We start from the raw sequence: 16,226 nt of genomic DNA on the forward strand, positions 1-16,226 counted from the left end.
ATTCCTTGTCCCCATTTTACAGATGACAAAACAGATGCCAAGGACCCACAAGGAGCCTGCCAGAGCGTGAATGGGAATATCCCCGGCCTGCTGCCATGCAGCGTCCTTGTCTAGAAAGAGATCCTCGCTGAGGCTTGGTTGAGGCATTCCCCTCGGGATGTGTCCGCAACAGAAGCTGCGTTCTGGAGGCAACAACTGATCAGGTTGGGCCTTCCGGGTGGGAGCTGTGGCCTGGGCTCAGCCATCAAACCCTTTCTGGAAGCCTGATGTGTGTGCGGGCCTGAGCACCGCACCCTGGCAGGGAGCGGAGCTGGTGGGCCCAATACTTTGCCCTTGCAGGGCCCCTGTTCCCTGACTCGTGGAAGGATAGTGCTGGCCTCGGTGGTATTGCAGGTTCGGTTCAGCGCCTGCTTTGTAGGATTCTCAGATTCACTGAATGCACCTGTTCATGCCGGTCAAGGTCTGCCTCACCCGGGGCGTGAGCAGCCCTGGCTGTGAGCTGAGCCATGCCGTGGGGAAGAGAGGGGAGAGCGGGCAGCCAGACCCTGCTGATGGGGTGCTTTCCGGTGAGATGGAGAGTCTGCTGGTTAGTGCATCAGGGCCTCTGCTTCTCGGTGCTCTGCTTGTGAGTTGACACCAGCCCACCACCTTACAGGTGGGGAAACGGGCTCCGAGAGACGCTGCCGCTTGCCCAAAGCCGTTGTAGACTTAGGCCTGGGCAGAGCCGAGTGAGCAAGGGAGAGTGTAGCCAGAGAGAAGGCAGGGAGGTGGGAGGCAGCTCTGTGGCCTTGAGGGCCATGAAGAGAGCCATCAGGGGTTGAAAGGCAGGGAGTGACAGGGCCTGAGCTATGTATCATAAGTTTGCCCTGCAGCTGGGGGGCTCCAGGAGAGAGATGGTGGCAGTGACTGGGGTTTAAGTAGAGAAGCTGAGGGACATGATCAGATTCTGAAGGTACTTTGAGGGTAGGGCTGACGGGAGACCCCGAGGTGGGTTTGACTCGAGCAGCTGGGTGAACAGAGTTCCCGTTTGTTAACGTGGAGGCTGACGGGAGGAGCTGGCCGAGGGAGGAAGGGACTCAAGCACCTCGACTGGAATGCATTAAGTCTGAAAGCATCCAGGATGAGATGCGGAATAGGCAACTGGATATTCCAGTCTGGACTTCAGGAAAGAGGTCCGAGGCAGGGATATATATTTAGAACCCATCAGGGCGCAGATGAGACTTGAGCCAGGAGACCAGATGAATGAATCATCTAGAGTGAGTGTGGCCAGAGAAGGGACGGCGCCTGGGGACTGTACCTCGGGATGCTCCAACATCTCGAGGTCGGGGAAGAAGGGGTGAGCCAAGAAGTCTGGAGGGCACCGCTACGGAAGGTGGAGGAAAACCTGGACAGAGGACTGGCTGAGTGTGGCTACCGTTGAAAGATGCCCTGAGGAGGCTGAAGAAATCCAAGGCAGAGACCATGACAGTCCGAGACGTGACACCGCTTTGACCTTGATGCCACTGAGATGACCGTGACCCCGCTGATTGCCTTGACCCGACATGGGGGTACAGACACCTAATTAGACAGGGCTCAAGAGACTGGGGCAAGTATAGACATGCACTTTGCGGGGTTAGCTGTAAACAGGACTGAAACTAGGATGCCGGGGGTGGGGAAGACGGGCAGAGCACCACTGGAGGGGACTTTGTAAAGGGGATGCGGGGCGGGGCAGAGGGCAACCTGATGGCGGAGGAGGGTCAGTTGCAGGAGCAAAGCCCTTGAGCTGGCCTGAGGGCCAGGAATCTAGGGCCCACATGGAACTCTGGCCGTCAGAGCAAGGAAGGCAGAATTTCAGGTGGGTTGGGAGAGTCGGTGATGAAAGAAGAGAATTTCTTTTCTGATTGCTCGTATTTTCTCCACGGTATGAAGTGGGATCATCAGCTGAGAACACGGAGCAGGGAGGCTTCTGCTCTTAAGGAGAGAAGGAAACCTCTCCACTCAGAGGAAGGACATTGCACTGACTTTGAAAGGGGGCAGGAGTGTTACGCCAGACCCAGGCTCTGGAGTGCCTGCGGGAGGGGAGCAGTGCTCTTTGAGCCACTGGGGACTTGGTGTCACAGGAAGGGGGCTGTGGCAGAACAGGACACAGCATCTGCCTGTGTCTTTCCTACTTCCCATCCTGGAGCCCCAACAGAACTGTGTCCACCGCAGGGATGCTCCCAGAACCCTGAGTCCCTTACCTAACCGCAGGTCTTTGGAAGATGCTCTGAATGACCTCAGGCCCTTAGTGAGTCCTGTTGTCTTATCCCATGAGAGAGTCTCTGTCTCAGTCCCCATGGGAGTCCACAGGGAACTGCTTCTTCCGCTTGGAATCACAGAGCAGGTGTGCTTTCCTCATCAAGGCCTGCCTGCCTGCCTTTGCTCTGGACCAGAACCGGGGGTGACAAAGCAGAACAGAGCCTTAGAGGCCAGCAGACCATTTCCAAGTTCCTGAACATCTCCGGGAGACGGCACTTGCTTCCCCTGGGGCGCAGGAACCCACTGGCATGTCAGGGATCTGCTGTGGGCTGGATTGGCCTGGCAACTCTGATTGGTGGTGGCCCTGCCTTCGGAGAACAGTGGTGCCCTGGTAATGCAGTGAAATACATCCTCCTATAGTCAAATGACTCCGTAAGGGGTTGGGGTGGGGGCTTCTAGAGTAATTGAAGGAGCCTTGGATGGCAGAAGTGGTTGATTCAGTGAAACTCCCCCTCCTCCATTTTACAGATGGGGAACTGAGGCTCTGAGAGAGCCTACCTCTTGCCCAAATTTGTGCAATGAATCAGCAGCCATGCTGAAACTAAAACAGGTCCCCTCACTCAAGAGGCACGCCAGGTCTACTGTTCCCACCTGATCCCCCCTCCCATGCAACGTAGAGACTGTAGGAGGGTCTGAGTTGCCAGGAGGCCTGCCAGGCAACCCTCCAGCCAGAGTTCTTCCCAGGGCCCCTCCCCGGCTGGGCATTACCTGCCCGTTAGCACAGCCTCCCACCTCCTGGGGTTGTTATGGAAACTGAACCTGGAGGGGAAAGGAGGGAGGGCAGAGAGGAGAGGGTGGGCTGTACCTCTCTGCCCAGCAGCCCGACTGCATTGAATAGGAGGGCTGCACAGGAAGATGGGGGTGGAGCTGGAGGGGGTCTGCCCTTGCTCCAGGTTCCTCTGGCTTCCAGAAGGGCTTCCCCTGCCCTGGGGCTGGCGTGCAAGAGTAGAATGGCCTGGAGGAACGTTTTGCCAGCCTCACGGGCAGAGCTCTCTCTACCCCCAACCCGGCCACTCCCGAAGCTGGCCCTTTGCCAAATACAGGGTCTCTCCGGCCACACATCCTGGAGCCCCAAGAGAGGCCTCACGGGGGGGTCTAGGACCCCCATGTGGGAAGCGGCCAGGCCGAAGATTCCGAATCAGCTGAAAGGGCAGGAGCGTCCACGTCACAGGCATGGTCACGGACACACCAACCCTTCACCCAGCCCTGTGTCTTACCTTTGAGACTTCCTTCTCCTCAGCATCGCTCTCCCACATGTGTCCTGACTTCATGGATGACCACCAGCCCTGCTCCTGTTCTCAGCCACTCAGCTGGCCTTGCAAGCCTGCTAGGAGCACACACTTTGGGATCTTGGCTCCTCTGTGCTCAGTACCAGCTGCTGAGGAGGCGGACCATGAATGGAGGGCAAGCCTGAGGGTGTGGGAAGACGAGATCTGCCCTGGGACAGGCAGAGACAGGCAGAGTCCAAGCTTCAGACAGGCAGGGCTTCCCTGGAGATGCGAGGGGACAGACAGGGTCTGCGAGGGACAAGAAGGGAGAAGCAAGGACCGCTGGTTCCCTGTGATCTGCACAGTGCTCTACTCACTCCCTGGGACCAGAAGAGACACTCTTGGAACCAGTGTCCTGAGTAGAAAGACTGTTGTCCCAGGCCACACTTACCGGTCCATCAGCAGGAAATGGGGCCCAGAGCCACTGCAGGCTGGACCCATGGCTTTGTGTCTCATGGCAACACGGGCAACGTTCTGAGATAAACCTGAAAGTCTTGTGGCAGCACCGTATCCAGATGGAAAGTAAAGCCTGAAAGAAGAATGTGGGACAGAGGTTTGAGCATCTGAGTCATCACAGGGGATGGAACAGCCAACGAAAGCAGAGAGGGCGCGTGAACCGAATTAATAGTTGTATATGGGCCAGAATAAGGGAGGTGACATCTACTCCCCATCGGAAGTTCACAAGCTGAAGCGAGTCCAGGGGAAGGAATGGAAGCCACACCATAAAAAGGATCTGGTGTAGCCCGAAGAAAAGCTCTGAGAATGTGTCTGTTGACTTCTCATCTCTGCAGGGGTGCGGTGAGTAAGGAGGGAGCAGGCATGGTCCACAGGGCCCCATGAGGAGACATAGAGGAATCTGGCGTCCGCCCAGTCAGAGAGCTGGACAAGGCAGGACCCGGCTGACTCCAGGATACTGAGTCCCTTGACATAGTCTACCAAGTCCTCCCCCGCAGATACCCACAGCTTGAAAGCAGATTCAGAAACTCTGAGTGGAATGGAAGGGCCTGGAGGTCCAGACTGACTAGCAGAGTGAGTCCAGCTGCACGATCAGCCCACCCTTGGCACTCATCCAGCTTCATCGGTCTGCAGACCTGGGTCTGATGTCACTCAGACACCAGGTCCGACACACTTGGTTAAAAACCAGACATCCTGAGTCCACTGTCCTTTGTTAAACATCAGACGCCTTCGCTTAAATGTCAGGTACCCTGGATGTGAAATCTTTGGTTAAATATCACAAGTCACTTGCCACTGTCCCGATGGTCCTGGTCACACACTGTCCACCCCCTCTCTTATACATCCTGGTCACGTGGCCCATCCACACACACCCTCACACTTGCTTGGGCAGTCCCCTGCTCCCCAGGGACCGACTCCTTCCTCCCGTGCCTGTGAAGACCACAGATGGGTGACTGTCCCAGTTGTAGGTTGGAACGTCTCAACCACTCAGCTCTGCCAAGCATCGCTTGGGCCCTCACCTGAGGTCCCTCCTCCTGTGAAGAACTAGGACCATCCTTGGAGGTCTCCGGAGGTCTTGGAATGAGACTGAGGTGGGGGACTCGGCCTTCAGAGACCCTGCTACACCTGTGTGAGGCTCTCAACCAGAGTCGGGGGCAGCCAGGCACGAGCTGATCACAGAGGACAGAAGATGCAGAGCAAAGCTGGGACCAGAATGCCCCTTGGCTCCTCTGTCACCCGGCGGTCAGGAGCACCTCGCTGACAGAGCCGCCTCCCGTGTGGGGGCTTGCTGTGTGGACATCCTTAATTCATCTCACCGAGGGCCGGATGTCAGGAAGGTGGAGAGGAGGAAGAGAACCGGAGGGAGCCCTGGGCTGTCGGCAGCCCTCCCTGTGGGAGGGGGAGAAGGGACTGGGCGGGTCGGGGAGGGCAGGCTGAGGTGCTGCTTTGTAATTCCCAATAACTGTGGTTTGATTCTGCAGGTATGTATCAGAAAATATAAAACTAGGCAATTTGTCGGCTCTTCGAACTTTCAGAGTCCTGAGAGCTCTAAAAACTATTTCAGTTATCCCAGGTAAGATGCCCAGATTTGCCTCTCAGATCTCAGCTACAAGTGACTCTCTCTCTGTCTCCCCTCCCCCCTCCTCCCATCGTGTGTCTCCTACTGGCGTGTTGTCACTGTCTCGTTTGTGACTTTCCCTTGTTACAGATATACAACTGAATTTGTGGACCTGGGCAATGTCTCAGCTTTACGTACCTTCCGAGTTCTCCGGGCCCTGAAAACTATATCAGTCATTTCAGGTGAAAAATCAGGTTAAACGCCAAGGCCGGAGGGACACGCTCAGGCCTTCCCAGCCAGCTGGGCCCCAGGCGGCCCTTGGGAAGGCCCCTCCAAAGGTGCCTGTCACCAGAATACGTTTCCCAGAGCTCGGCTGCGGGGGCTGTCGGCGGCGGACACGGCTGTCCCCTCAAAGCCTCACGAGGGGCTTCGGGCTGCCCTCCCTATCAAAGCCCACCCTCACAGATGCCGGGGGCACACAGCTCCCACGGCAGGTCCTGGATTGAACCCCAATTCTTCCCAAGATGGTGAGGTCCTTCCCAAACTGAACTCAGCGCTTTGAAGAGCTGAAAGCTTATATGAGAATTGCTTTGGCCAGAAGCATCACGCTCCAGTCAGGAAACCAAAGAACTGAGTTTGAGGGAAACCACAGGCCCACGGGGCCGAGGGCGCAGTCCCTGCTTTGGGCCCCCTGTGGCGACAAGGGCACAGCTGCCGCCGCAGCCGCGTTTTGTGAAACAGGTCCTCTGCGGACAGGCGTCATCTGGCCTTGGCGTCTACCAGCCCTCGCTGCATGGCGCGGTAGAGGCGTAGTGGACTGTGCATGGTAGCCTCGGGAAGCAATTCTCCTTGACAGATGTTGGCAACTGCACCCGGGAAATCCAAGCTCGGGCGGCCTCTCTAGAAAGCCGGCCTATCCCAGCCATCCAGGAAAGCTCTCAAAAGGCTTATGATGATTTCACAGCCCACAGAGCAGTGCCCAGAGGTTCCTTCCAGAGCCTTTTCTGAATGCAGCCACACTCAGAACCGGAGAAGGCCCTTCTTGGAAGAAGGCAGCTGGAGACAGGTTGTGTATGCCACCGATCTGGGGAGGTGTCAGAGCCGAGGGAAGAGTTAAGTGAAGCTGATGGGTGCATCCACTCCTGAAGTGGAAGGCCGTGGGTCCTGGGCCCTTCATCTCCGTGTCGCTGTTGCTGCCCCCAGAAAGGCAGGGGCCCTGCTCTGGAGGAGTAAGTCTCTTCCCTGATGGGGTTAATTATCTTGGAAGAGGACCCCCATCCACTTACGCTGTGTTCAAACCGAGCCTCAGAATGTCCCTCCTGGCCTCTGAAGCCCGTAGGGTATGCTCCCTGCCAGTGACCCAGACCCCTCCGAAGAGTCCGTAGCAAGTGGGACAGTCTGCCCCCAGTGCACACAGTCACCTCCTTTGAGACAGGTGTTGTCATTGGCCCGGGTGCACGCAGACATGCTTAGACTCCTCAAAGTCTGTCCTCTAGGGTCCCAGGGACAACCTCACATCATCTGCTCACAAGATTAGAGAAGCACACTGACCACAGCAGTTGAGAAAAGGCAAGAAAGGCTAGCAATGGAAAATATTTCTCAGAGTAAAGGAGGAACCCTGCCAGCCTCAACCCAGGCCTTCTTCAAAGCTGCCAGCAGCCCAGTGAGGAAGCAGACAGTAGACCCTGAAAGTGGTCGTTAGAACAATGCTGTGGTCAGCATTATGGAAGTCTCCCCAGAGGAGGTGTCCCTTGACCTGAAACTTAAAGAGCCTTGGCCTCTCCAGACCTTGGTCTCCTCTCCCACAACATGGGAAGGAAATCAGAATGGTTGCCTTCCAAGGGCTCTTGGCCCAGCCTGTTAGAATTTCAGTGGCAGGAGAGTTTCCCAGTTGATGCCCAGCACCCTTCCCTTCTTGGGTCTTTCCTGAAAAAATCCTGTTACTACACTGGACTCATTCTTGCCAAAAGTGAACTCTCTCATCAGTATGAGAAATGTTTAAAGGACTGGATCTGTGCTCACCAACTGATTGTCCCTGTGGACACTATGTCCACAGGCCAGGAAGGGCTTCACGGGGGCCTAGAACTGGATGCTAGTTGAGGCAGAGTTGGCCGCCCACCACCTCTTGCCCTGTGCTCCCTGCCGCATACAGTACGGGCCAGGTCTCCAGGCCCGGTGAGCAGAACCAGAGTGTGTTCACTGAGGGGGTCCTCGAACCTCTGCTAGAGACGGGGCATGCCGGGCTACAGAATGGGGATCCCACCACCACCACCTCTCCAGGCCCAGACCCCTGCAGGGTTCACACCTGCCCAGGGCAGTTACCAACATCTGCCAGGACAATTTCTACCGAGTACACTGAGTGCCTCTGAGCTGTGGGCAGACAGCAGTGCTGGGGCACAGTGGGAGGACTTCCTCCCCAATCCCATGGTTGCTCATTGCTGCCTCCCTGTCTCGAGGTCATGGGCACAGCAGCTGTGGGCACGGCCACCACAGGTGCTCCTAACACATTAACCAGCTGGACGATGGATGGATGGATGGATGGAGCTTAATCTGAGACCTGGCCGCTTGGTTGGGGGATGGGGAGTGGGGGCAGGAGGCAGGGCTCTGCTGCTGGCAGAGAAACCCTCTTCCTCCCAATGCTCTGCTCAGACTTGTCATAGGACAACAGCTCAGTGTCAGACCAAAGGCGTCTATACGTGCTTTTCTGTCACTTCGCTGTGTGGTGCTGGCTTCTACAGGGAGCTGGGCCGTGCAACTAACACATCGTGGCCTTGGCTTTTGGGAATGGGTTGGAAGGGGATGGGTCCCAGACAGACAGGGCAGGGGAGGAAAATGCAAAACAGGGCAACCCCTCCCCTGCCCTTGAAGCTTTTCCAACAGGAGGCCCCTAGCCAGACCGACCCTTTAGAGTATTACCCACCATGCCCTTGCCAGACCTCCTGACTGCCAGCCCCACCATCCTCCAAGAACACACCACATTCCTCTACCAGGAATGGCTTGTATCTCCCCGTTTCAAGGATCAGGGGAGATTCCACTGCCTGAGAATGGGCCTGGACCTTAGTGTCCTTCCCACAGATTACATCTTGGGACCAGCCAGATGGGCACAGGCTTTGAGTGTTTTCTTCCTCAGGAAACCAGGAAACCCATTTCATATGTGGTTAGTGGAGAGCAAAGAGGCCTGGGCCCTCCTGACTGCCCCTGGGAGAATCAGGACGCAATCTCAGTGATGGAGGAAATGGGGGCTTTGGTCTGAAAAACCTGAGAGAGGCCTCCCTCACCTGCCCCTGCCTCATGATTGCCCACCTCTCCCAGCACCCCCTCAGGCCTGGCTCCCACCCATTGGAGCAGGGAGCACAGGGCCTGTGGGTGACTCCCCCCCTACTCATTCTTGCCTTCCCCAGGTCTGAAGACCATCGTGGGGGCGCTGATCCAGTCTGTGAAGAAGCTGGCCGACGTGATGGTCCTCACGGTCTTCTGCCTCAGCGTCTTCGCCCTCATCGGCCTGCAGCTCTTCATGGGCAACCTGAGGCACAAGTGTGTCCGCAACTTCACAATGCTCAACGACACCAACGGCTCTGTGGAGGCCGACGGCCTAGTCTGGAAGTCACTGGACGTCTACCTCAACAACCCAGGTGCAGGCTTACTCTGTGGCCTGGGCAGGGCTTTATAAGGCCACACGGACCTCACTAGAGGTCAGACCTTCTCCCAGTGGCCATTCAAGCCCTATTTGAGCCCCTGGAGACCCAGAGGTTTGCTCAGGGATCCCAGCTCCTACCCTTTGGAACTCCAAGAGGACAGAAGGGGAGCAGACTTTGGGCCTGCCCTCAAGAGTTCTGAGGCTAGATGGCCGGACACTTGAGGAAAAGGAAGGGTGGAGTTAGCTGGAGAGGCAGACAAGGGATGGCAGCTGCCGTGGCTAGCGGCGGGGACGGACGCTAGAGAATCAGGCATGGGGAGAAGACCAGCTTGCCTGCCTGGGAAGGAGTGCTGGCGGGAGAAAGGGTGGGACATGGCGCTGGGGTAATCTGTGAGGCTTCAGAGGGCAGGCCCCACCTGTGGGGCACGGGATGGGTCAGTCAGCTTCCTTGTTCCTTGCCAGAATGTTAATCCCATGCACGTGCCCCCAGAGCCCCGAGAGAGAGTCAGAGCAAGCTCAGTGATTGTACAAAATCACATGAGCTGCTCCTGTCATTTCACTGATATGTGGTTTTTTGCTTTCCAGGCTGATGGCCAGCACCTCTCTTGAGTAATGCCATCAGTCTGATTCAAAGGTAGACAGTGGTGTAAGGCCAGATTCCAGGCCAGGGACATTCTGAAGTTAGGACTTCTTCCCTACAACAGCAGTCCACGCTGGAAAAAGAAACAGACCACAACTCAGGGATTCCATTTGCTTATGGTTCCACTGTGGCCAAAGAGCAGTGGTTCCAGAACTTCCGCATGTACCTGGAATGTACCACATGTCATCTGGAGGGCTCCAGAAAGCACATACTGCTGGGCGGCACCACCGGGGTTCCTGAGTCAGTAGCTCTGGGGCGGCATTCGGGAAGTTACTTTTCTCAGCAGGTCCCCATTGATTTCCTGCTGCCGCTGGGCGGGGGACCACAGTTTGCGAACTGCTGCCTTAAACTAAGGCAGGTAGTGGTGGGTGATGACCAGAGGGAAAGCACAGGACTGGCTGTTCCATCTGGCACCGAGTCCAGCCCCAGCCCTGTCTGAGCAGACCACAGTATCACCACGGTGACCTTAGTTTGTATCTCTTGCACGAAGAAGTGGACCCCGACAGAGCTGAGCAGTAGCCTGCCAAGACCATGCTAGGATTCAGTCGCCAAGCTGGGTCTCTGCCTAGACCCCTGCCTCCCGGTTCAGGGCCTCTCTTGGCCCTGGGTGTCCTCCTGAGTGGCTCATAGCAGGGTACAGAAGCTCCCTGTGGGGACTTCCTGAGTCTTCTGAGAGCTGGGGAGATGCTGGCAGCTGAAGGTCTGAGGGGGAGCAGAAGGCAGGCTGGGCAAGCAGCTGGAATTGCATCAGGCCTGGCCAGGCAGAGGGTAGGGGTCAGGGCAGGGCCAGAGAAGAGACCGCCAGTGGCATCTCTGCCTCCCCAGAGGCCTGGGCGCAGCACGGGAACCCCGGGAGTCTGGGCCACACATGCCCTTCACCATCGGTTGTTCCTCTTTCAGGAAATTACTTGCTGAAGAATGGCACCTCTGACGTGTTACTGTGTGGGAACAGCTCTGATGCCGGGTATGTGGCACCCGCCCCCCAGGGCCACCTCACCCAGCAAGGGTGAGGTGAGGTGAGGGCGGCAGGCGAGGGCCCCCGCTCCTCGGTGCTTTCTCAGCTGACTGTGCTTTCAGTTTATGCCCTTGACCCCAGGCCTTCCCCTGCCTCTGTTCGCTGCTGGGGCCCTGGCATCTCGTCACCCCACCCCCACCACAGGGGAGGCAGCTCTGAGGCAGTAACAGATGAGGGCTCAGATCTGCAGGGAGGTGGACAGAGCCCAGTGCCTCCTGCCAGCCCAGTCCTGGCTTTTTTCCCTCATGGAAGGCCCCCAGGGCTGCTCCCTCCCACTCCAGTCTCCTCTCCTTCCCTGTGCATCTGTCCACTGGGTCAGGAGTAAGCGTGGCTTTCCCCAGCAGCCTAAATTCTCCTCAGGGCCAGAGCTCACACCTGCAGCCTGAGTGGGGTGTCCAGAGATGCCCCGTAATCACGGGCAGCTCCCACGGCCCTGTACAGATGGGGTCTGGATTAGTGTGACCGTGACACAGTTTGGGGAAGGGCGGGACCCACAGACTCACCTGGGGAGGGAGGGGCTCTGGGGCTGCCGTCCCACGTATCTCGGTAGGAAGTTTCAGCCTTTCTTGTAGCTGAAGAGATTGTCTGGAGGGTCTTAGGACATGAGCAAGGTACAGAGGCTGTGTCCTCCCACTTGCCAAGTCCCCTTCCCCAAACCTTCTGTCTCTCACACTCATGAATCCAGCCCAGTGGTCCATCTTTGGGAGAGAGGCTGTCCCATCTGGCTCTGTGAACCATCAGCCCGCCTCACTCAGCCTGTGTGCACCGTCGTGCAAATGGGCACGCCCGTCTACCCCCACATCATCCTTCAAGCCCATGGCCTGGCATTTGCCCTGGTCTCCATGCTCTTTAGCTCTGTACTGTTCCCCCAAGCCTCACTGTCCTCTCTGCACCACATGCCAGCTCTGTGCCCATCTCCCCATGGGGAAAACAGCCAGAGGAAAAGACCGTGAGCCAGACCCTTGGCACTTCCTCTGTGAGGGGAGAGGTCATTCACATAAGCAGCAGGGATGGGTATCGTGTGGGCAGAAGGGAGATGGATTAAGGCCTAGATGAATACAGATGGGTAGAGGAAAGATAGAGATGGTGTCCCAAGGGGGAGGCGTGGCAGGAAAGGTCACGGCAGCAGGACAAGCAGTGTGGGACTAAGTTTGTGGAACTCAGCCTCACGAAGCCTTGGGGCATGTGCTGGGCTGCCCAGGGGTAAGAGTCAGGCCCAGGGGCATCTTGGCGGGGGATGGGGCTCTCACAGCATGGGACAGAGTCTGTGTGTCTGACTGCAGGACATGTCCTGAGGGTTACCGGTGCCTAAAGGCAGGGGACAACCCTGACCATGGTTACACCAGCTTTGACTCCTTCGCCTGGGCGTTCCTTGCACTCTTCCGCCTAATGACTCAGGACTGCTGGGAGCGCCTCTACCAACAGGTACATGGGTGCCCGGGCAGCAGAAACACCTAGAACAGGCTGGGGACCCACATCAGGGACCAGGATGCACAGGTGATTAGCCAGAAGTGGCCCCAGCAGCTTCTCCACTGGCAAGAGCTGGGGGACACTCAAGGAGAAAGAGACAGGGACCTTATGTCTGAGGGAGGGACACAGCAAGCAAAGAAACTGCTGGTAAACCAGTACTCATCCCTCTCTGTGGGACACTGTGCTCTGGGAGTACAACAATTCACCCTATGTGATGGCATAGTCCCCTCTATGCATGCAACATTTCCTCTGTTGACTGGAACATTCTGCCTCCCTCTGTGGGCGTGACACTATCCCCTGTGTGGAGGTCGTTCTGCTCTATAGGTTAGGACACTTACGTCTAGAGATAGGATATGCTCTACTCCCTCCCCAGCTGTGGCCATTTGAACCCTTGGCACAGGCAGACTGGACAACTTGAAATTCCATGACCATGACCTAGAAGGGGTCCCAGTGAAGATAACCTCTATCGCCTTACTCCCCCAGACCCTGAGGTCTGCAGGGAAGATCTACATGATCTTCTTCATGCTTGTCATCTTCCTGGGCTCCTTCTACCTGGTGAACCTGATCCTGGCTGTGGTTGCCATGGCCTACGAGGAGCAAAACCAAGCCACCATCGCTGAGACCGAGGAGAAAGAAAAACGCTTCCAGGAGGCCATGGAGATGCTCAAGAAAGAGCATGAGGTGGGTGAGCACCAGCCAAGGAGCCTCTAAGCCAAGCCATCTCCTAATTGTGGGTGCCTATAAACCTGCTGGGCAAAGCTGGTGCTTATAAACCTGGTGCATGCTGGGTAAAGCTGGTGCCTGCTGGGTAAAGCTGATACCTGTAAGCGTGGCATCTGCTAGATAAAAGGCATGTCCTGCTGGGTAAAGCCGGTGCCTATAACCCTGCTGCTTACTGGGCAAAGCTGGTACCTGTAAGCATAGTGTGTGCTGGGTGAAGCTGGTGTCTGCGAGTGTGATGCATGCTGGGTAAAGCTGGTGTCTGTGGGTGTGAGGCATGCTGGGTAAAACTGGTGTCTACGAGTGTGATGCATGCTGGGTAAAACTAGTGTCTGCGAGCGTGATGCATGCTGGGTAAAGCTGGTACCTTTAAGTGTGGCATCTGCTAGATGAAAGGCAGTTCCTGCTGGAAGCTGGCATCTGCTGGGTGAAGATATTTCATGTGACTGTGGTGTCTGCCAGGTAAAAATTTGGTACCTGGGTAAAGACAGTGCCTGTTCATGAGGTGCCTGCTAGGTAAAAATAGTCCACGCTGGGTACAGGTGGGCATTGTGACTGTGGAGCCTGCTGAGGGAAGTGTTCCCCCTGACCATGGTGTCTTCTGAGAGAAAACGGTGCCCGCTGGGTAGAGGTGGTAGCTCCTGTTAAAGGAGCCTAGTGCATGCTGAATAAAAGAGAACCACCTGTCCACGGACTGAGTTTATCCTACTCAAGGGATGCCTTCTGGTAGCTTGATGAGGAAGGTCCAAGTTTGAAGGCCTGAGCCAGCTCAGAAAGTGAGCATGGCAGCACTGGTTACGCATGGCCACACACACAGGCGCTGCAGGTTAACTACTGAGCCAGCTGTTAGACATCCACTTTCTTCTCACTGCCCCAGGCCACCACCCTCAGCACCAGTCTGGGCCAGCGGAAGCTTCTAGAAGATCTCCTGCCCTCTAGTTCTATCATTTCCTCTGCTTGTCAACACTCCCCCTTCAACTGTCCTTCACACTCCCCTCTTCCAAGAGCTACCCACCTCAGCCACTTATTTCCTCTTCCCTGGGCTTTGATTTTTGTCAAAACATCCTGGGTCTGTTTGAGCTCAGGTCTCCACGATACCCTTGTCTGGGGTTAAGTGTGCAAGTCTACTTCCTGATGGGGAAAGTGAGATACTGAGAGTTGCCTGGCCTGCCATAGCCTGAGGCTGCACAGAGTCTCAATGACCAAAAACATCCCTCTTCCACCTTTTCCAGGCCCTCACCATCAGGGGTGTGGACACCGTGTCCCGCAGCTCCTTGGAGATGTTCCCTTTAGCCCCAGTAAGCACCCATGAGAGAAGAAGCAAGAGGAGAAAACGACTGTCTTCGGGGACAGAGGAGTGTGGGGATGAGAGGTTCCCCAAGTCCGACTCAGAGGATGGTCCCAAAGCAATGGTAACCCCCAGCAGTGGCTCTGGCCCTTTCAGGGTGGGTTTGGCATCAAAAACCCATCATGTTGGACCCCTGGTGCCCTCACAGCCCCCCATGGTTGCTCCTCAGGGAAAGTCTCCTTAAGCCCCTCCAGGCCCTTCCCGTTTCCCATGACCGTTCTTGGAGTGGAGGAGGTCTGGGCAGAGAGACAAGCTAGGTTTGGGTGTTGTGAGGTCCCCAGCACTGGGACTGGGGTTGGGACTGGGGGACACCCTGTGGTGTGGATTGGGTGCCCAAGGACATGCCCATGTGAGTCAGGTGCATGGCTGATGGCCCCCAGTCCTGCTCAGGCCAGGCCTGTTTGTACCACCAGGAGCTTTCCTGCCTCCTTCTCCCCCTGCCCAGCCACAGGCATATCTTCAGGCTCAGGCAAGCTTGAGTATCAAAGCCCCAGAGGCACAAGCTTTAAGGGAGCAGAAGTCCTAGATGAGGCAGGATTGTCTCTACCCCCTCCTCTGAACACACCCTGGCTCAGCAATCCCCCCCTCAACCCCAGTTCCTGAGTGGCCAGCAAAAGCCCTCAGTGCTTGGGGCACCTGGGTGGCTCAGTCGGTGAAGCATCCGACTCTTGGTCGCAGCTCAGGTCTAGATCTCAGGCTCATGAGTTCAAGCCCTACTGGGCATGGAGCCTGCTTCAAAAAACCAAAAAAAACAACAACAACAAAAACCCAACTCTCAATGCTGTGAGAGAACTTCTCGTCTCAGTCTCAAAGAACACCACAGGGGACAGGCTGCGAGCACGTGAAGAGCTACCTTGGTCGTGTGCCTTCTCCCTGTGCCCCCAGAATCGTCTGAGCAGTGCACATGGCCTCAGCAGGACGTCCATGAAGCCGCGCTCCAGCCGCGGGAGCATTTTCACCTTTCGCAGGCGAGACCTTGGCTCAGAGACAGATTTTGCAGATGATGAAAACAGTACAGCGGGGGACAGCGAGAGCCACCGCACATCACTGCTGGTGCCCTGGCCTCTGCGCCGGCCTAGTGCCCAGGGACAGCTCAGTCCGGGGACTTCGGTTCTCAGCCACGCCCTCAATGGTAAAAGGAACAGCACCGTGGACTGCAACGGGGTGGTCTCCTTGCTGGGGGCAGGCGACCCTGAGGCTACCTCCCCAGGGAGCCACCTCCTCCGCCCTGTGATCCTGGATCGCCCCCCAGACACGGTGAGCCAGCCCCACAATGCGGCCCCAGGCCAGATCTGGTCTCCCAAACTGGTCACCAGTGACAGGTCCAAAATTCTCACCTAGTATTTACTGAACACCTATTGTATGCCAGGCTCTGGGGGCGAACAGCAAAAAAAAAAGGCCAAAAAAATTCTCTGCCCTCGCAGAACTTTCTTGATAATGGAGGCAGATGGGCAAACATCAAAGAAGAAGAAAAAAAAAAAAAAAAATATATATATATATATATATATATATATGGTGTATAATGTTGATAAACAGGGAAGAGAGTTAAATATTTAGCAACTGGTAAGGCCTGGGCACTGAGATGCCACCGTGGCACAGGACTGGTATCCTGAAGGCCCCGTGTGTGCCAGGGGTTAGCCCATGAAGTTGCTGGATCTTGAGCAATGCGGGGGCTTCTAGGAAAGAAGCCAGAATGGCCAGGGGATACTTACGGCATTCTGGACAACAGTTATTCGTCAAGCCTAAATATTTCAGTACTTTGCCAAATGGTAAACATTAGCACAAGTACGTGCTGTGGGAGGGCACGAGTAAGGGTTGGGGAGCCGGAACCCTTACCCAT

General features: G+C 56.3%; 1 protein-coding gene across 2 annotated transcripts in view; it reads left to right on the forward strand.

Moving 5' to 3' along the window:
* The window catches only part of SCN5A (sodium voltage-gated channel alpha subunit 5), a 95,374-nt gene that overhangs the window by 28,327 nt on the left and 50,821 nt on the right, over window positions 1-16,226 (forward strand). For both annotated transcript variants that reach the window (XM_046003336.1, XM_046003337.1), the window contains exons 6-12: window positions 5,480-5,571; window positions 8,958-9,188; window positions 10,734-10,797; window positions 12,132-12,273; window positions 12,802-12,999; window positions 14,271-14,450; window positions 15,272-15,643. In XM_046003336.1, coding sequence (XP_045859292.1) covers window positions 5,480-5,571; window positions 8,958-9,188; window positions 10,734-10,797; window positions 12,132-12,273; window positions 12,802-12,999; window positions 14,271-14,450; window positions 15,272-15,643 — 1,279 coding nt within the window. The remainder of the gene's footprint in view (window positions 1-5,479; window positions 5,572-8,957; window positions 9,189-10,733; window positions 10,798-12,131; window positions 12,274-12,801; window positions 13,000-14,270; window positions 14,451-15,271; window positions 15,644-16,226) is intronic.

This window comes from Meles meles, chromosome 4, assembly GCF_922984935.1.
Source record: "Meles meles chromosome 4, mMelMel3.1 paternal haplotype, whole genome shotgun sequence".
In the NCBI taxonomy this organism is placed as follows: domain Eukaryota; kingdom Metazoa; phylum Chordata; class Mammalia; order Carnivora; family Mustelidae; genus Meles; species Meles meles.